This window comes from Bison bison, unplaced genomic scaffold, assembly GCF_000754665.1.
Source record: "Bison bison bison isolate TAMUID 2011002044 unplaced genomic scaffold, Bison_UMD1.0 scf7180017864037, whole genome shotgun sequence".
NCBI lineage: Eukaryota > Metazoa > Chordata > Mammalia > Artiodactyla > Bovidae > Bison > Bison bison.
The window spans coordinates 6,790,631-6,812,045 of record NW_011494609.1 but is presented as its reverse complement, the minus strand read 5'-3'; the positions used below and the strand labels follow the sequence as shown (position 1 = coordinate 6,812,045).

The following is a 21,415-nucleotide window of genomic DNA, read 5'->3' as shown; positions in this document are numbered from 1 at the left end:
GCCCGTCTGCTGCAGGCCCGTCTGCTGCATACCTGTCTGCTGCACACCCGTCTGCTGTAAGGGTTCCCCCTGCTACAGACCCTCCTCCTCCGTGTCCCTGCTCTGCCGCCCCGTGTGCCGCCCTGCCTGCTGTGTGCCCACCTCCTCTTGCCAGCCCAGCTGCTGCCGCCTAGCCTCCTCTGTGTCCCTCCTCTGCCGGCCTGCATGCTCCCGCCCGGCCTGCTGTGTCCCCACCTTGGCCCTGGGGCCCTGCTGCTGAGTGTTCCTCTCAAGGTCACCCCAAAGTGTGAGAGCTCACAGTCATCTGAACCTTCCGACTCCTTACTGAGAGCCTAGACAGCTTTCCCGTCGCCGCCCCAGGCCCTGCCATGAACTCCGCCAGTCACCCCTCCTGGGAATGGCACACCCACTTCTTCCAGTGCTGCCTCCCCTCCGCCCACCCTGTCCTGTGTCAGCTTTCCTCCCTGTCCTGTGTCAGCCTTCCCTCCACAGCCTGGGTTGGCGGCCCAGCTCTCCCAGGGGTGTGAACCTCACGTGGCATGAAGGAAAAGATAAATGCTTGGAGTTGGTTTCTCATCCTCGCCCCCTGAGCTCTGGCACAACCCCTGCTCCTCCACTCGTTCCTAAGCTGGTTTCAATTTTTCCTTCCATGAGCTGTCAGTTCCTTCCAATAAATTCCTTTCCTGATCAGTTTAACCACAGTTCATTTCTGTTATTTCCAACTAAGGCCCTTGCTGGACACTCCCCCGTGTAAGGTGGTCCTGGATCACTCCCAAGGGCTTCCCTGTTCCTGCCCCTTCAGTGGTGTCCAGGAGCCCCCACTCCAGAAAGATGAGCCCCCTGGGCCTGTGCAGGAGAGCACACAGCAGGCCCGGGACACTGTCCTCAGGCGGTGGGGAGGGGAATGTGCATGTGGGGAGGGGTCTCTTGTTGGGGGGAGCCTCAACCATCTGCACAACTGTGAGGTGTGTTCTGCACACCTGCTCTCGCTCGGGGGCTGGGGTCTTGGTGCCAGGCAAAGGTGCCCATGTGACCAGCCCCCGATAAACTCCCTGGGTGCTCGTCTCCCAGGAGCCCCCTGCTGGCGGATCAAGCGCACCCCGTGTGACCTGGCCGGAGGTCTCGGGAGGCCTGTGTCTAGCGCCCCTTGACTTCTCCCCAGGCCATGGTCCCTGCGCTGATTTACTCTGTGTTGAGTCCTGTGAAATCTAGGGGATCACCAAACCTGGGTGAGGTCCTGGGGACCCCAGTGCCCATCAGACTGGCAAAAATGTCTAAGTTTGATAACAACAAGCATGGTCTGAAGTATAGGAAACAAGACCTGCTCTGAGATGCAGGCAAGGTTTCCAGTTTTCAGAGTAGGTTAGTAACACCTGGGAAAGCTGCCTGGGTGCACACCTGACCCCTCCCCCAGGGGGCCTCCTGGAGATGACATCACGTGTCTGTACATGAAACCCACACAGGCCATCTCGCAGCAATGCTGGCAATAATCTAAGTGCCCCTCAGTAGGAGAATGGACAACTAAACCACAGCATGTACACACAAGGGGGATACACAGAGGTTAAAACAGCTGAAGCAGGGAAACACACGTAGGAGTGAATTCCAAAACATAACATCGAGTAAAAGGAAAATCATATTGCTGATTAACACATACAGAGTAATACATATACACAGGTCAAAACACTACTTTGACTCCACAACTATAAACATCTCTATGAAACTAGAAAAATATCCATGGGAATGACAGACACCAGCCTGAGAACAGTGGCTCCCCTGGCGGGGGCATGTGGAGAGTGCATAGCACCTGTGACGTGCTGTAAATTCAGCAAAATGTAAAGACTTGTTACTTGTTACTGATTTGTAGATGCATAGGTGTTTATTATACTATTTTCTATACGTTCTGAAATATAATTTTAAAAAACTACCTAGAAAAGTAAAAAGCTGTTACACAGACCACATTCCTGAGCTAGACTCAACAAGATAAACTTGCAATAATTAAAAGAAAATTTCCTCTGGAGAAATCAAAGGTGGTCTCTCCACTTCCCAGGTAGCACTAATGGCAAAGAGTCCGCCCACCAACGCAGGAGACATAAGAGATGAGGGTTAGGTCCCTGGATGGGGCAGATCCCCTGGAGGAGGGCATGGCAAACCACTACAGCAGTCTTGCCAGGAGAATCCCCATGGACAGAGGAGCCTGTTGAGCTACAGTCCATAGGGTCACAAAGAGTTGGACACGACTGAAGCTATTTAGCACACCAGTTGAGGAAACAGAAACTTAATTACAAACTCTTTGAAAATAAATGAGGCAAGTACTACACCCCAGGACACGTGTGGTTTAGGTAAGGTAGTACTCAGGGAGTAAATGAAACCCGTAAAGACATATAGCACAGAGTAGGTGGGATTGAAAATAAAATCTCAAGTCAGAAAGTTAGGAAAACTTCAGAAAGGAGGGGAAAGAAATAAATTAGCAAAATTAAGGAACTAAGAACAAAGAAAGAAATAGTAAACATAAACAACAACGCTAAATATTTGCTTTTAAAAGATGTATAAAAGAATTTAAATGTTGACAAACCTAAAAGAGATAAATAAACACTAAAGACAAAGAACAAAGTTTATAAGAAAAAGCTACATCTGTGCGTCAACACAATCAACATTTTTAGGTGAAGATGGTAATTTTCTAGGAAAATATCAACCTGGGAATCAGTGCAAGAAAAAGTACAAAACTTGAATGGCAGTGATCACAAAAGAACTTGAGAAGATAGGGGAATGCTTTCTGGGGCAGTAAGTACCAGATCCACACATTGAACAATGACAGAAAATAGACCAATGGAACTCAGTTGTGTCCAGTAACTGCGCACACTTGTGCTGACACTTGGTTCACAATCAGGGTGTCACTGGGATTTCATAGGTGGTGATAGTACTGGACAACCAGATATCCGCATGGGAGGAAGTGAGCTTTGCCTATCCTCACAGCATACACACACACACATTGACTGGAGGTCGATTACAGAGCTGAATGTGGAAGGCAAAATACTGAAGAGCTGGGAGAAACGTCAGTAACCTCAGATATGCAGATGACACCACCCTTATGGCAGAAAGTGAAGAAGAACTAAAGAGCCTCTTGATGAAAGTGAAAGAGGAGGGTGAAAAGGTTGGCTTAAAGCTCAACATTCAGAAAACTAAGATCATGGCATCCAGTCCCATCACTTCATGGCAAATAGATGGGGAAACAGTGGAAGCAGTGGCTGACTTTGTTTTTCTGGGCTCCAAAATCACTGCAGATGGTGATTGCAGCCATGAAATTAAAATTCACTTACTCCTTGGAAGGAAAGTTATGACCAACCTAGATAGCATATTGAAAAGCAGAGACATTACTTTGCCAACAAAGGTCCGTCTAGTCAAGGCTATGGTTTTTCCAGTGGTCATGTATGGATGTGAGAGTTGTACTATAAAGAAAGCTGAGTGCCAAAGAACTGATGCTTTTGAACTGTGGTGTTGGAGAAGACTCTTGAGAGTCTCCTGGACTGCAAGGAGATCCAACCAGTCCATCCTAAAGGAGATCAGTCCTGGGTGTTCACTGGAAGGACTGATGCTGAAGCTCCAATACTTTGGCCACCTCATGCAAAGAGCTGATTCATTTGAAAAGACCGTGATGCTGGGAAAGATTGAGGGCAGGAGGAGAAGGACGACAGAGGATGAGATGGTTGGATGGCATCACCGACTCAATGGACATGCGCTTGAGTGGACTCCGGCAGTTGGTGATGGACAGGGAGGCCTGGCATGCTGTGGTTCATGGGGTTGCAAAGACTGAGCGACTGAACTGAACTGAGAATAATACACTGAACAATGTCTTCATGACATTGTGGTAGGTAAAAACTTTTGAAGCAGGACATAAAAAACATTAAGCATAAAAGAAAAGAATCAATAAATTGGACTTCATTAGAATTAAGAACTACTCACAGAGAGGTAAAACTGTCATTATGTGCTGATGACATGATACTACACATGGAAAACCATAAAGATTCCACACAAAAGCCACTACTACTACTACTAAGTCGCTTTAGTCGTGTCCGACTCTGTGCGACCCCACAGACGGCAGCCCACCAGGCTCCCCCGTCCCTGGGATTCTCCAGGCAAGAACACTGGAGTGGATTGCCATTTCCTTCTCCAGTGCGTGAAAGTGAAAAGGGAAAGTGAAGTCGCTCAGTTGTGTCTGACTCTTGGAGACCCCTGGAGGGCAGCCTACCAGGCTCCTCCGCCCATGGGATTTTCCAGGCAAGAGTACTGGAGTGGGGTGCCATTGCCTTCTCCGACAAAAGCCACTAGAGCTGATAAATGAATTCAGCAGGGTAGCATGACACAAGATTAACACACAGAAATCGGTTGCATTTCTTTACACTAACAATGACATATCAGAAAGGGAAAGGAAAAAAACATTCTTTTAAAATTGCATCCACCAAAAGACACAACTTGGGAATAAGCCTGATCACAGAGGTGAAAGACTCATATGCAGAGAACTATAAAATATCAATAAAGGAAACTGAAGATGATCCAAAGAAATGAAAAGATATTCCATGCTCTCAGTTTGGAAGAACTAATATTGTTAAAATATCTGTGCTACCCAAAGCAATCTACAGATTTAAAGTAACCCCCGTCAAATTACCCACATTTTTCACAGAACTAGAACAAATAATTCTGAAATTTATATGGTACCATAAAAGTCCCAATTGTCAAAGCAAGCCTGGAGAAAAAGGACAAAACTGGAGGCATAGCCTTCAAGACTTCAGACAATACTACAAAGTTATAGTAATCAAAACACCACAGCATTGGCACAGAAACAGACATGGATCAGATATGGATCAACAGAACAGACCAGAGAGCCCAGAAATAAATCCACACACCTACAGCCAATTAATCTTCAACAAAGGATGCAAGAATATACAATAGAGAAAAGACAGTCTTTTCAGCAAGTCATGTTGGGAAAGCTGGACAGCGATACGCAAATCAGTGAAGTCAGAACAGACTGTCACACCCTACACAAAATAAACTCAAAACGGCTTAAAGACACAAATGTAAGACATGACCCCATAAACTCCTAGAAGAGAACATAGGCAAAATATTCTCTGGCATAAGTCGTACCAATGATTTCTTAGGTCAGTCTCCCAAGGCAATAGAAATAAAAGCAAAAATAGACAAATAGGACCTAATCAAACTGATAAGCCTTTGCTCAGCAAAGAAAACCATAAACAAACAAAAAGACAACCTACAGACTGGGAGAAAATATTTGCAAATGATGCAAGTGATAAAGACAATTTCCAAAATATACAAATAGCTCAATAGCTTAATTTCCAAAATATACAAACAACTCAATAACAACAACAACAACAAAACAGTGGGCAGAAGATCTAAATAGACGTTTCTCCAAAGAAGACATACAGATGGGCCACAGGCATATGAAAAGATGCTCAGCATCACCAATTATTGGAGAAATGCAAATCAAAAGTACAATGAGGTACCACCTCACATTGGTCACAATGACCATCATCTAAAAATCTACAAATACTAAATGCTGGAGGGGGTGTGGCGAAAAGGGAACCCTCCCTACACTGTTGGTGGGAATGTAAATTGGTTCAGTCACTATGGATAACAGTATGGAGGTTCCCTGAAAAACTAAAAATTGAGTTACCATATGATACAGCAATCCACATGCAAAGAAAACTGCAATTTGGAGAGAAACATGCATCTCTATGCTCATAGCAGCACTGTTTACAATAGCCAAGACATGGAAGCACCTACATGTCCATTGATAGGTGAATGGATAAAGAAGATGTGATATATATAAAAAAGAATGAAAAAAATTCTTAAATGAGATAATGCCATTTGGAGCAACATGGACCTAATCATACACAATCAACATGGAGGTTATCATACTAACTGAAGTACATCCGGCAGAGAAAGAGAAATACTGTACAATATCACTGGTGCGTGAGATCTAAAATATTACACAAACGAACTTATTTGTGAAACTGAAACGAACTCACAGACGCAGAGGACAGACTTTTGGCTGCCAAGGGCAGGTGGGATGAGGAATAACTTGGGAGTTGGGGATTAGGAGATACACACTACTGTATATGAAATGAACAACAAGGACGTCCTGTACAGCACAGGGAACTATATCCAATATCCTGAAATAAACCATCATGGACAATAACATGAAAAAGAATACGTATACATGTATAGCTGAATCACTATGCTCCAATAAAAAGAACTATTCGTTGAACCACACCATGGGGCTTTCCTGGTGCCTAGTGGTAAAGAATCTGCCTGCCAATGCAGGCAACATGGGTTCAACCCTTGATCCAGAAAGGTCCTACATGCCGCGGAGCAACTAAGTCTGTGTGCCGCAGCTACTGAAGCCTGCGCGCTCTAGAGCCCATGCTCCATGAGAAGAGAAGCCACTGCAGCGTGAAGCCCATGCACCCCAACTAGAAGGTAAGCCCTGCTCTCCACAATCGAGAGGGAAGAAAAGCCCGTGCAGCAACAAAGCACCATCATAGTCAAAAATAAATACATGAAAGTTTTCAAAAAAGAAAGACACCATGAACTCACACATCCATTGGAATGACTCATATTAAAAAAAGACTGTGACACCCAGTGTCACAACAAAGTGGAGGGACCAGAATTCCCACACATCTGCTGTTTCGAAGATAGAGTGTCCTCAACACACTGGGGGAAAGGGTCCATACTGCATATTCCAATTTACATGTAACTTCAGAAAAGACAAATGTAGTCTAGAGGGAGAGGAGAGCTATGGTTCAGGGTCAGGACCGGGTGGGACTGACTCTGAAGGAGCACGTGGGAACTCTGGGGATGATGGGAAGCTCTGGATCTTGCTGTGGTTGTGGTCTCATGGTGTCCATGTTTCCCAAAACTCAGCAAATGAAACTTGGAATAAGTCCATTTTGTAGTATGTAAATCATGCCTGTATGAAGTTGACTTCTTGAAAAGGACACCCTCAAGAAAATGAAAACCACAGCCCTGGACCTGGACGAGCTGGATGTGGGTGACTGTCTTGTGGGTGGGCTGCAGCCACTTGCTCCAGCTCTCGAGGGCTGACCGTGCATCGCTGTGCATTTGGTAACATCACACTGGTAGCCAAGCTGAGGGTGTCCACACCGTGGAAACTGACAAACACAACACCCCAGGGCTTTCTTGTTTTTGCTTTACAGCCAGACGGTTATTATATATTTACCAGCACAAAACTGCAAAGATACAAAGATAACTCATATTCAGAATGTATAATAAATTTCTACAAATCAGTAAGAAATGCAATTAACCCTACTAAAAAATCAAACGACTTGAACAGACACCTCCCAAGAAAAGATATCTGAATGTTCAACTTTACTGCATCTGGGATGCAAGTTAATTCAGCATTGTGTACTGAAATGGAGCAGGACCCTGTGGTCTTGACCCCCATGCCTTCAGCCTTCCTTTTGTCTACAGAAAACTTTAGCCAAAGAATAATTTTAATCAGAGAAGTGAGAAAACAGAAGCAAAGGAAAACAGTCCAATAAGACTAAATAATAGTTTAGTCATTAAGCAAAGTCAAGGACCTTCAGTTCCTTCTCAAGAGCAATATATTCTGAGTCATCTCCTGTGAACTGTCTTATAGATACTGAAACCCCCACTGGGTGGAAGAAGTTACCTACATTAGGACCAGACTGTAGCCATGACATAAGATGCCAAATTCTGAGAACTGGCTCCAAATAAATAGGAACAAACTGACCCTGGAACTGAATATTAACTGTACTTAGTCAAGATGCTGCTGGTCAGACAACTGATGACCAATTTCCAGATGACTGTCAGAGCTGACTGTGCTGTTTCTCCAGGTAACTTCTCCCTCCAGCAATAAAACCTCGTACCCTCTTATTGCTGGTGGGGGCCAAGGCGGTGCGGGGGGAAGGGAAGCCAGCCTTTGGACAGGAGTCTGCCCTCCCCCCACCTGCCAGCATCCAAAATAAAGCGAACGTTCCTTTCCTCCAACCCTCCCTCTATACTGGCGTTTGAGCAAGCAGCTGTACCCCGCTTTCAGTAACAGTAACCCTATATTTCCCATAAGGGATAAAAACACCTTTTAAAAAACTATAGAGCAACTGAAATTCATAAAACTCACTTGTGGGAAGTAACTGTAAAAAGTTGTTGGTCAGTACACACTAAACTGCAGATATCCCTTTCATGTGACCTAGCATTTCAACACTTGGGTATACACCAAAGAGAAATTAGTGAATATACCCATCAAAAGCAAAATATATAAGAATTTTTATAGCAGCATCTTTCATCTTAGCCAAAATCTAGAAATAATCAAAATCTGCATCACCGGGAAAGAGAATATTAAGTAAAACACAGTGGGGTTTAATGCAATGGTTTTCATCACAGCAGAACAATGATCAATGACTCAGGCAGCCACATGGATGCTTACTACTGATGTTTGTTGAGTAAAATAATGAACAAAAAAGTAGAGAGAACAGATGAAACCAGTCAATGGGAGGAGAAGGTGGAAATGTGACTCCTCCTGGGGGAAGTGAGTTAACTGAAAACAGCACAGGGGGACAACTAGAATTCTGGAAATGTTCTCCACTTTCAAAAAATATACTGCAGGAAAACTTCCCCAATCCAGAAGACCGTCCCAAGCTAAACTATCAGTCAAGTATAAGGGCAGAATAAGGCATTTTTAGTTATGCTAGACTCAAAAATTAACCTGCCATTAACCTGTTTTTCAGAAAACCACTTGAGAGTGTGCTCCACCCAAATAAGGGCATAAACTCAGAAAGAAAAAGACACAGCACTGGGGAAACAAGAGACCCATGATAGGGGAGATATGAAGGAAAATCTAAAGACAATAGTGAAGAGAGATCCTTGAATGATACCTGCACATCTGACTGAGAGAAGAGCCAATGGATCAGTTTACTTCAGTCGCTCAGTCGTGTACAACTTTGCGACTCTGTGGAGTGCAACATACCAGGCTTCCCTGTCCATCACCAATTCCTGGAGCTTGCTCAAGCTCATGTGCATTGTGTCGGTGATGTCATCCAACCATCTCATCCTCTGTCATCCCCTTATCCTCCTGCCTTCAATCTTTCCCAGCATCAGGGTCTTTTCCAATGAGTCAGTTCTTCCCATCAGGTGGCCAAAGTATTGGAGTTTCAGCTTCAGCCTCAGTCCTCCCAATGAAGATTCAGGACTGATTTCCTTAGGATTGACTGGTTTGACCTCTTGCAGTCCAAGGGACTCTCAAGAGTCTTCTCCAACACCAAAGTTTAAAAGCATCAATTCTTTAGTGCTCAGCTTTCTTTACAGTCCAACTCTCACATCCATACATGACTACTGGAAAAACCATAGCTTTGACTAGATGGACCTTTGTTGGCAAAGCAATGTAATGTCTCTACTTTTTAACATGCTGTCTAGGTTTGTCATATATTGGCCAATAGACATAGACCCACAAATACAGAGGGCTCCAGAAGATGGATTTCCAAAAATAAATGAAGCAAATAGATTCCCTGTTATGTTGGAACCTCTTGAATGGGCTCGGGATGAATTAGTCAGAGAACCTGGGAATGGTTTATTGATAGGTACACAGAAGAATTAACACTTTCAAATTGAGGTGTTGGAGAAGACTCTTGAGAGGCCCTTGGGCTGCAAGATCAAACTAGTCAATCCTAAAGGAAATCAACCCTGAATATTCATTGGAAGGACTAATGCTGAAGCTGAAACACCAATACTTTGGCCACCTGATGTGAAGAGTTGACTCCTTGGAAAAGACCTTGATGACGGTAAAGACTGAGAGCAAAAAAAGGAAAAGGGGGTGGCAGAGGACGAGATGGTTGGATAGCATCACCAACTCAAGGGACATGAATTTGAGCAAGCTCCAGGGGATGGTGAAGAACAGGGAAGCCTGGTGTGCTGAAGTTCATGGGGTTGCAAAGAGTCAGTCATGACTTGGCAACTGAACAACAACAACAGAAAGATAAGCAAATAAACACCAGAAGCAATTGTTAACCCTAAGAAATGAAAAACAGAAGCGAAAACAAAACACGTATAAATAAGGAAGTTAAATCTCGTTTCACTACACAGACTTGGCTATGGACAATGTTCAATTAAAATATTGACAATAATACAGATTTTGACCATGAGTTTAACCAAATAGTGGGGTTTCACTGCCTTATGACTATGCAGAGAGGGAGTTTTCTTGGGGCTGATGGAAAACAAGAGAAAGGCTTCCTTCTACAACAGGAAACCAGATCATAACTAAACCTGAAAACTCAGACATAACATAATATGAATATAAGTAATTGTGAGATAAATAAAAGAACTAAAAACAAGTGTTTCAGATGAGCACTGGAAAAGACGCATATAGGGATGAGCCATGGACACCCTGCCACCAGGTCTGCAGATGGAGAAGGTAAGAGGGCACCCTCCCACCAGAATACCTGTTGTTCAATACAAGAGGGTCTGCAACATGTGTGGAGCGTCTGTAGGCACAAAACATCCTGGGACCAGAATACATATCAAAGAAACACGAGCAAAGAGGTGGAGAGAGCAGTCAAGGCTCTACAGGCACCCCCAGAGTCTGCATCTCAATGCTTGCTTTTAAGACACAAAAACACCTCCAGTCATCAGAAGTCTCAAAGACAGTGTGATAAACATCTCACTGCTACTGCTGCTGCTAAGTTGCTTCAGTCGTGTCTGACTCTGTGCGACCCCATAGACGGCAGCCCACCAGGCTCCCCTGTCCCTGGGATTCTCCAGGCAAGAACACTGGAGTGGGTTGCCATTTCCTTCTCCAAAACATCTCACAGTAAATAAACTAATAACTTCATCTGGGAACATCCTCTGAGCAGTAACAAGGAAAAGGAAGGTCTGTTGAGCCTCAGGTGAGGCAGAGCATCCCAGGGAGGGATATAAAAGCCCCAATGCCCAGAGCACCTCACTCACCCACCAATCACACCCCCAACTGGAACACCTCTCAGCACAAACCCCCAGCATGGCCGACACCTGCTGTTCCAGGACTTGTGTTGTTGCTGCATCCACCTTGTCTGTCTGCTCCAGTGACTTGAGCTGTGGCAACCAGGTCAGCTCACCCAGTGCCTGCATCGCCTCCTCCTGGCAAGTGGACGATTGCCAGGAGACCTGCTGCGAGCCCACCTGCTGTGCCCCCAGCTGCTGTGCCCTGGCCCCGCGCCTGACCCTCATCTGTGCTCCAGTGAACTGCGAGTCCAGCCCCTGCTGCCAACCAGCCTGCAGCAGCTCCTCTCCCTGCCAGCAGGCCTGCTGTGTACCTGTCTGCTGCAGGCCCGTCTGTTGCACCCCTGTCTGCTGCAGGCCCGTCTGCTGCAGGCCTGTCTGCTGCACACCTGTCTGCTGCAGGCCCGTGTGCTGTGAGGCCTCCCCCTGCTCAGCCCCCTCATCCTGCTGCAGACCCTCCTCCTCCGTGTCCCTCCTCTGCCATCCTGTGTGCCGCCCCACTTGCTGCGTGCCCACGTTCTTCTGCCAGCCCAGCTGCTGCCGCCCAGCCTCCTCCGTGTCCCTCCTCTGCCAACCTTCATGCTCCAGCTCAGCCTGCTGAGTCCCCACCTGGGTCTCAGAGCCCTGCTGCTGACCTTACATGTCCCCTTGGAGCCAGCAGGTTCCAGGGATCCTGCCCTCCATCAGACACACTTGAGCTCCCTGACCCCCCTGGCTTGCTCGGCCTATCCTCCCCAAGTCTGGCTCAGCACACGGAAAAGATCAGACCCCACCACATCCCAGCCCTGGCCAAGCTCTGGGGGCCTGACCTGCTCAGGGAACTCCTCTCCTAACCTTGGCCCATGAGTGCCCTGGCTGCTCCATACCTGCTTCCTTGATCCCTGGTCATCCTGGGCCCTGCTGACCCTGGTCCTGGCCTGAGCAGTGTTGCTTTGCATCTCTGAGCACCAATAAAATTTCTGCTCCCCTCACTGGGTCTCCATGCTGACACCTGGGGCAGGAGGGGTGGGTGTGAGGCCTAGCCCTCCTTTACATCATCAGATCTGGGGAAACTGAGGGGCTTCTGAACCTGACACTTGTCCACCTTGTGCTGCTGTTCTGCTGTCCAGGCATCACCCTAGCCCTGTTGTGCTCCTGAAGCTTTGCTCTTGGGCAAGTCCTGTGGGCACCACCTGGGCTCAGATGAAAGACACCCCCACAACCTCCCTGTGGCAGAAGCAGCCTTTCCAGTCCCAGGGATCACCAGGACCCAGAAGTGCTGGGAGGGGGACACAGGGTATCCGTGGCAATTGGCTGGCCCAGCATCCAGACACCCACCCTCTGGGTGGGTGTCCTGGACTCACTCACAGACACTGGGAGGCCCCAGCCTCCAGCATGTGCCAGTTGCTGGGAAGCCGAAAGCAGACAAACTGCAGCCTCTGGAGCACCCCCTCCCCGCTGCCTGCCAGGCTGGGCTGGTGGAGAGCTGATGGGAAAGGCTAGACCTCAGGCGGTGAGGATGGACAAAGCCCTGAACAGTGTGAGCACCTGTCTGATCATGGGCAGGAGACACATGGGAACACTCGTGTCCAATTTGGTGTCACAGACGACCAAGCATCGGAGAACAGACTCCTGGAGTTGAAGTCCTGAGCAGAGGTGCAGGCAGTGACATGACAATCACCTCGTTGTCCACAGGGCTTCTAGGTCTTTACTCCTTAACAACAATGTAGATTCACAGCACAGGGGTACACGCTTTTCTATCTTTGCCAACCTGATAAAAAAAAACTTATGTGGGAGGGAGGTTCAAGAGGGAGGGGACATATGTATACCTATGGCCAATTGATGTTCATGTATGGAAGAAACCAATACAATACTGTAAAGCAACTACTCTTCAATTAAAAATTTAAACAAAGATTTAGGCAAGTAGTATTTTGAGAATAAAGAGCATGGAACATGTATGTAGTTAAATGTAAAAATGAAAAGAAAACAAAAACCTTATCACGGTCTCTTTTGCCTGAACACAGAGCATCCCAAAGTGTGGGTCCACCATTATTGGTTTATTAGCACTAGGTGGACACACACTTAGAGTCTCCCCGTGTGTGCTCACTCAGTCGTGTCCGACTCTTTGCGACCCCATGGACTGCAACCCACCAGACTCCTCTGTCCATGGAATTTTCCAGGCAAGAATACTGGACTGGGTTGCCACTTCCTACTCCAGGGGATCTTCCCAACCCAGGGACCAAACCTACATATCTCGTGTGTCCTGCATTGGTAGGTGGATTCTTTACCACCCAGGAAGCCTCAAAGTCTCCCTCAGTTCAGTTCAGTCGTTCAGTCGTGTTCGACTCTTTGCGAACCCATGAACCGCAGCATGCCAGGCCTCCCTGTCCATCACCAACTCCCGGAGTTCACTCAGACTCACGTCCATTGAGTCGGTGATGCCATCCAGCCATCTCATCCTCTGTCGTCCCCTTTTTCTCCTGCCGCCAATCCCTCCCAGCATCAGAGTCTTTTCCAATGAGTCAGCTCTTCGCATGAGGTGGCCAAAGTACTGGAGTTTCAGCTTTAGCATCATTCCTTCCAAAGAAATCCCAGGGCTGATCTCCTTCAGAATGGACTGGTTGGATCTCCTTGCAGTCCAAGGGACTCTCAAGAGTCTTCTCCAACACCACAGTTCAAAAGCATCAATTCTTAGGCACTCAGCTTTCTTCACAGTCCAACTCTCACATCCATACATGACCACTGGAAAAACCATAGCCTTGACTAGACGGACCTTAGTTGGCAAAGTAATGTCTCTGCTTTTGAATATGCTATCTAGGGTGGTCATAACTTTCCTTCCAAGGAGTAAGCGTCTTTTCTGACTATTACAAACATCACCACTAGCAGAGGCCTCAGCACGTACCTATGGCAATAGTGCACATGGTGCTTAAATTCCCAGACATGGGATTGCCCCACCAAAGTGTCTGCCAATTTTAGATTCTGGATGATATTGCCAAATACCCTAAAAGGGACTTTTCAAAATTGTGCCCGCTAAGAGTGATGTCAGGAAAGACAGGGACTAGAGAACTCTAAGGGCTCACTCCCCACAGAAACACCGAAGAAACTGGCAAAACTCTCAGAATCAGCCACATCTGAGCTCTGGAAATGGTAAAAGTTTTACAACAACCAGGAAAAGGCTCCACCAAGAAAAAGGCAACTGAGGCAGGTAGGAGAGCTCGGTGGCACTTTAGCAGAGCCTCACCCCCCCACCACCACCAGTACTCCACTCCCCCACCCCTTTCCCCCAGCTCAGCAGCAGTCTTGAAGACAACAGCCTGTGTGCTGGTGAGGTTCCTGGGGCTGAAGGGAGCAAGCAGACCTAATTCCGAAAGAACTGTGGTTGTTGTACCTGTTGGTGGCTTCTGGAAGGACTCACACTAAGGACTTGCCTTCATTTCTCGTAACTCAGAACTCTCTGGAGGCAGAAAGGTGACTGCATGAACAGTGTTTGTCAAATCAACTGGCTGCTATGCCAGGGGGAAAACATCAGTTGTGACACACAAGATACCCCAAAGAGCCTAAGACAGAGATTTGTGAAGTGAGATGCTTTGAGGAACGGGACTTTCAGATCTACCACAGCCTCCTGAGGGCAAGAAGAGTCTGAGCATACTCATGAGGAGACACAAGCTCAGACAGTACCCAAGAAGGCCCTTTGCACTCACCTCTGGCCCCACCTCCAGGTCTGACCAAGCAGGAAGTGGAGGTGAAGGTAGAGTTGTAAACTGCCCAGCTGAGGTCTGAAAGCATGCCCTGACTCACAAACAGAGTACAAATACAAAGACTGGAAAAAATATTTCCGGCTCCAATGTTTAAGGAAATTTCTGTCAAACCACTACCTGACCACTAAGCTAATGGAACATGAGAAAGAGTAGTCATTCCAAAACAAGTTCAGAAGAGTCATCAAACAAAACAACAACAGTAAGTCACAACAACCGACAACCACAAACTACAGGAGGAAAACCTGATGTTCAGAGTTATTGCATTATCATATTCAAGATCCCCCATTTCCATCAAAAATTGTGCAGTATGTAAAGAAAAAGTATGGCTCATTGACACTCCAAAAAAAAAGCAATTAGTAGAAAATGTCACTGAAGAGCCCAGGAATTGAAATTACTAGACAAAGTCTTAAATCAACTCTTAATGTACCCAAGTAGTTCAAGGAAACTGTGAACAAAGGTTAAGTCTCATGAAACAGAACAGCAATAAAGAGACAGAAATTTAATTTTTTTTTAAAGTACCAAAAAGAATTTCTAGAGTTGAAATGTATAAAAACTGAAATAAAGATTTCACTGAAGGGGCTCAATAGCACATTTGAGGAGGCAGAAGAATTAGTAAATGTGCAAATAAATCAGGTGAAAAGACTCCAGCTTGAGGGGTAGATGGGAAAAAAGAATGAAGAGAACTCAAGAGACCTGGGGGACGGCATCAAGTGCACCAGCATACACTTAACCGGAAGGTCCAGGAAGAGAGAAGAGAAAGGAGCAGAAAAAATTATTTGAAGAAATAATGGCCAAAAACTCCCCAAATTTGTGGAAACATGCGAATCTACATGTCCAAGAAGCTCCATGATCTCCAGGTAGACTAAACTCAAAGAATTACACACTGAAACATGTTCCAGTTAAATTATCCAAAGACAATGATAGGATCTTACAAGCAGCAAGAAGAGAATTAACACCCAATTTATTATGAGAAACTGTGAGACTAGAGGCAGAGGGATGACTTTTAAAGTGCTGAAAGAAAAAACTGTCAACCATGAAGTCTACATCCAGCAAAATTACCCCTCAAAAATGAGACAGAAATTAAGACATTTCCAGGTAAATAAAAACCGAAAGAGTCCATAGTTATTAGACATGCCCTACAAGATATGACAATTCAGACTGAGATAAAAGGGCACCAAACACGAACTTGAAACAATATGAGGAAATAAAGAACCTTAGGAAAATTGTCAGTTTTGGTAGTTTGTGTTTATGAGATTTTCCATTTTTCTAGGTGATCTAATTTTTTAAGAATAGTTGTTCATAGTGCTCCTGTATAATCCTTTTTGTTTATGAAATGTCAGTAGTGATGTCCCCATTTTTATACCTGACTGTAGTAATTTGAGACTTTTCCTTTTTTCTTAGTCAGTCTAACTAAACGTTTGTTGATCGCGCTGCTCTTTTCAAAGAACTAACTTTTAGATTCATTGACTATCTATATTTTTCTAAGTTTCTGTTTCTTTCATCTGAGTTCTAATCTTTATTTCCTTCCTTCTGCTAGCTATGGGTTTAGTTTGTTCTTCTTCTTCTAATTCCTTGAAGAGTAAAGCTAGATTCTTAATTTGAGATTTTTCTTCTTTTTTAATGCAATTGTTAGCAGGTATAAATTTTCCCCTCAGCATTGTTTTTGCTGTATCCTGTAAGTACTGGCTTGCTGTGTTTTCATTTACATTCACCTGAAAAGTATTTGCTAACTTACCTTTTGATTCTTTTTTAAACCATTGGTTGTTTAAGACTGTACTGTTTTTATTTCCATTTATTTGTGAATTTTCCAGTTTTCCCTTTGTTAATTGATTCCTAGTTTCTTTCCACTGTGGTCAGAGAAGATATTCTGTATGATTTCAATCTTTGAAAATGTATTGAGATTTGTCTTATGGCTTAACACAGGGTCTAATGTGGAGAATGCCCCATGTGCACTTGAAAACCAACAGGTAACCTAGTGTTGAGTGTTCTGTATGAATGCTTGTCTGGCTGGTTTACAGTGTCCTTCAAGGCCTCTATTTCATTACCAAACTTTGATCTAGTTGTTCTGTTTCATTGTTTAGTAATGGAAATAACATTAATTATTTTTTAAAAAATGCTAATTCTCTCCTCATTCTGTCTATTTTCACTTTACATAGTTTAAGTCTACTGCTAGGACCATATAGGCTTATAATTATTATATCTTCTTGACATAGTAACATTTTTATCAATATTTAATTTCCTTATTTGCCGCCTACTACAATTTTTGACTCAAAGTTCATTTTGTCTAATTGTATTATTGCTATCCATCTCTCTCTTGGTTATTATTTTCATGAAATTTTCCCCATCCTTTCACTTTCAGTCTATTTGTATCTTTGGCTCTAAAGTGAGTGAACTGACTCAAAAAGAAATAGGCAAGACATAAATCGAGTGACAAGATTAAATCAGTAATCGAAAACCTCACCAAAAAGGAAAGCCCAGGACCAGCTCAAAGCTGAATTCTACTAAACATTTATAGAACAATCGCTACCAATCTTTCTCAACTCTTTCCAAAACAGAAGATACGGGAACACTTTCTAACCACTTTCTAACTGATTCTATGAGGTCAGCACCATCCTGATGTCAAACTCACACAAAGACTAAGAAAAGGAAAAAAGAAAACTACAGACTGAACTTCCTTATTGATACAGATTTTTTAAATCCTCAGCAAAATACAATCAAACAAAATCCAGCAGCATATTAAAAGGATATATACCACGTTGTGGATATACACCACAACCAAGTGGGATTTATCCAAAGAATGCGAGAGTGATTCACCATGTGAAAACCAGTCATGTAATGCACCACATTAATAAAATAAAGGGGGGGACCCCACATGATCATCTCAATTGATACAGGAAAAGAATTTGAAAAAAGACAACACTCTTTCAAGATAGAAACACTCAGAAAACTAAGAGTACAGAGAATTTCCTCAACTGTATAACAGAGGTCATTTTGAAAAACCCACAGTCATCAACATGCTCAATGGTAAAATACTGAAAACTTCTCCCTACAATCAGGAAAAAGACAATGATGTCCACTTTCACCACTTCTAGTCAGTGTTGTCCTGGAAGTTCTAGTCAGAGAAATTAGGCAAGAAAAAGAAATAAAAGATACACAAATTAGAAAGAAAGAAATAAAACTTAGCACAGAGCTACAGTCTTCTAAATACTGGTACTGACACAAGGATAGACGTAATAGATCAATGGAGTAAAAAAACATACACCTATGGTCTGCTGATTTTTAACAAGAGTATGAAGACCATTCAATGGGGAAAGAATAGTCTCTTCAATAAATGGTGCTGGGACAACTAATAGTTACCAGCAAAAGAATGAAGTTTAACCCTATCATACACCATATACAAAAAATAACTCAAAGTGCCTCCAAGATCTAATTATGAGAGCTAAAACTACAACTTTTAGAAGAAAACATAAAGATAAATCTGCATGACCTTAGATTTGGCAACAGTTTCTTAGATATGACACCAAAAGCACAAGCAACAAATAAAAAAAAAAATAAATTCAACTTCATCAAAATTAAAAAGTTGTGTATATTGATGGATACCATCAAGAAAGTGAAAAGGCAGCCCACAGAATGGAAGAAAATATTTGCAAATCATAATTCTGATAAGGGTCTAACATTCAGAAAACATAAAGAACTACAACTCAACAACAAAAAGACAATCTAATTTAAAATGGTTCCTGGGTTTAAAATCCCCTGGAAAAGGAAATGGCAACCCACTCCAGTACTTTGGCCTGAAAAATTCCATGGACAGAGGAGCCTGGTGGGCTACAGTCCATGGGATCACAAAGAGTCAGACACGACTGAGCGACTTCACTTTCTTTTCTTTCTTTCTTTCAAAGCACTTTAATAGACATCTCTCCAAATAAGATATATGTTGCACCTGAGTGAAAAACTGCCAGGCAGTACCTCTAAATGTTAAACACAGAGCCACCATATGACCCAGAAATTTCACTCCTAGGTATACATCCAAGAAATTAAAAAGCAGTGTTCAAACAAAAACTTATACAAAATGTTCAAAGCAGCATTAGTCACATTAACCAAAAGGTGGAAATGACCGAAATCTCCATCAACTGATGAATGGATAAATAAAATGTGGTCTATCCATACAATGGAATATTATCCCTAAAAGAAATGAAGCACCAACACATGCTACAATGTGGATGAACCTTGAAAACATGCTGAGTGAAAAAAGTCAACACAAAAGGTACATATTGTATGATTCCACTTACGTGAAATGTGCAGAATAGGCAAAGTTGTAGAGACAGAAAGCAGATTAGTGATTAACAGGGGCTGGAAGGGACTGCTTAATAATGCAGGATATCCTTTTGGAGTGATGGAAAATGTTCTAGAACTGGGTGGTGGTCATGGCTGCACATGTGACTGTATTAAACGTCACTGAATTGTACACTTCAAAATGGAGTAAATAATAAATTTCATATTATGTGAAAAAAAGCATGCCTAAGAGTGAGCCCCCATGCACAGCAGCCCTGGAAATGATCAGCTTTGTAAATCTTGGTTCATCTTAAAGGTGGGACATTTATGTTTTAATTTGGGAAACTTTCATTATTGATATCAAGTAGTTTTTCATATGATTATTGAAAACAAATGTTTTTAATTTTGTTCGATTATTTTATCTTATATTGTTTTAGTTTAGTCACTTTAAAATTTTCATATTAACTTTTCACCTATCATGCAAATTGCAAGTATTTTCTGGCAGTTCAATATTCTCGATTTGTACACAAAAAAGATTCCCTTTGGATTTTTATTGAAATTGTGACAGATTGTTCTCCAGCTTCTCCACACCACCTTCACCCACGCCTGTCTCAGGATTAAATCCTGATCCAAGACCTGCCTCTCAGGACAACTGACCATGGGCTCTGGGGGACGTGGTTTAGCACTCAAAGTTCAGTCCTTGGATCCGGTCACTCTAGTGCACCAGGGAGCCCCAGCATCATGGGAACAGTTCATCTCCTACTTAGGGGAGGGAAGATCCTCTCCTATTCTCAGGCACCATCCTCCTTACTGACATGGGGACCACAGAAGTTCACAGAGCCCGCCAGTAAGGCCCTGCCCTCTCTTGTTGTCTTTTCCCCAAAACGGATACCTCTGTCCTCTTCTCCCCAGTCACAGGCCAGGCCAGCTAAGCCAGGTGAGGCCCTACACACACAGACTGGCCCACTCAGTGCACGTCCTCATGGACCTGGAGCTGTCACAAGGTGCCCATGCATATGACCTGCCTGGGAGAGGCCAAGGGGTCAGCCATGGGAAGCCTGCATGTTTCCTCCAGGTGTCCTGTAGAGCCAGTCTCAGGCCAGAATCTGGCACCCTGCCAGCAGTGACCCCAAGTATTATGAGCTGAGCAAGGACATCTCATGACAGTGGAGCTGACCCAAGTGAGAGTCCTCACAGGGCACCATACCAACCAGGAAGAGAGGCGTGGAAGCCTCTGTTGGGACAACACACACCCAGGAGGGGTATATAAGCCAGGAGTCTGAGCACCTCACACACACACATACTCACTCACACACACATACCTCCTCCAGCTCCACCATGGCCTTCTCTAACCTGTCTGCTTGCTCCAGCGACCTGAGCTACAGCAGCCGGATCTGCCTGCCTGGGTCCTGTGACTCCTGCACCGGCTCCTCCTGGCAGGTGGACGACTGTCCAGAGAGCTGCTGCGAGCCCCCCTGCTGTGCCCCCAGCTGCTGTGCTCCGGCCCCCCGCCTGACCCTCCTCTGCGCCCCAGTGAGCTGCGACTCCAGTCCCTGCTGCCAGCCAGGCTGCAGCAGCTCTTGCCCAGCCTTGTGCTGCCAGCAGTCTAGCTGCCAGCCCTCCTGCTGCACCTCCACCCCCTGCCAGCAAGACTGCTGTGAGCCCGTCTGCTGCAAGCCTGTCTGCTGCACACCTGTCTGTTGCACATCTCTCTGCTGTACACCTGTCTGCTGCAGGCCTGTCTGCTGTGAGGCCTCCCCCTGCTCTACCTCCTCATGTTGCCAGCAGTCTAGCTGCCAGCCCTCCTGCTGCACCTCCTCCCCCTGCCAGCAGGCCTGCTGTGAGCCCATCTGCTGCAGGCCCGTCTGCTGCACACCTGTCTGCTGCAGGCCTGTCTGCTGCACACCTGTCTGCTGTGAGGCCTCCCCCTGTTCTACCTCCTCATGTTGCCAGCAGTCTAGCTGCCAGCCCTCCTGCTGCACCTCCTCCCCCTGCCAGCAGGCCTGCTGTGAGCCCATCTGCTGCAGGCCCGTCTGCTGCACACCTGTCTGCTGCAGGCCTGTCTGCTGCACACCTGTCTGCTGTGAGGCCTCCCCCTGTTCTACCTCCTCATGTTGCCAGCAGTCTAGCTGCCAGCCCTCCTGCTGCACCTCCTCCCCCTGCCAGCAGGCCTGCTGTGAGCCCATCTGCTGCACCCCTGTCTGCTGCAGGCCAGTGTGCTGTGAGGCCTCCCCCTGCTCAGCCCCCTCATCCTGCTGCAGACCCTCCTGCTCCTCTGTGTCCCTCCTCTGCCGTCCTGTGTGCCGCCCCACCTGCTGTGTGCCCACCTCCTCCTGCCAGCCCAGCTGCTGCCGCCCGGCCTCCTCCGTGTCCCTGCTCTGCCG

The 21,415-nt window shown here is 45.3% G+C and overlaps 3 protein-coding genes across 3 annotated transcripts in view; all 3 read left to right on the top strand.

Moving 5' to 3' along the window:
• The window catches only part of LOC104985008 (keratin-associated protein 10-8-like), a 5,775-nt gene extending 5,516 nt beyond the window's left edge, over positions 1–259 (top strand). The window contains exon 6 of the mRNA XM_010834997.1: positions 79–259. Coding sequence (XP_010833299.1) covers positions 79–259 — 181 coding nt within the window. The remainder of the gene's footprint in view (positions 1–78) is intronic.
• Positions 260–11,041: 10,782 nt separating this feature from the next.
• LOC104984921 (keratin-associated protein 10-8) lies at positions 11,042–11,623 on the top strand. The gene has a single exon (XM_010834886.1). The coding sequence runs from the start codon at positions 11,042–11,044 to the stop codon at positions 11,621–11,623; it is 582 nt and encodes a 193-aa protein (XP_010833188.1).
• Positions 11,624–20,369: 8,746 nt separating this feature from the next.
• LOC104985007 (keratin-associated protein 10-8-like) overlaps positions 20,370–21,415 on the top strand; it is an 11,139-nt gene continuing 10,093 nt past the window's right edge. The window contains exons 1-2 of the mRNA XM_010834996.1: positions 20,370–20,711; positions 21,033–21,415. Coding sequence (XP_010833298.1) covers positions 20,370–20,711; positions 21,033–21,415 — 725 coding nt within the window. The remainder of the gene's footprint in view (positions 20,712–21,032) is intronic.

Excerpts from the sequence above, each read along its gene's own strand:
- LOC104984921 (XM_010834886.1), top strand. The coding sequence starts at position 11,042 with ATGGCCGACACCTGCTGTTCCAGGACTTGTGTTGTTGCTGCATCCACC.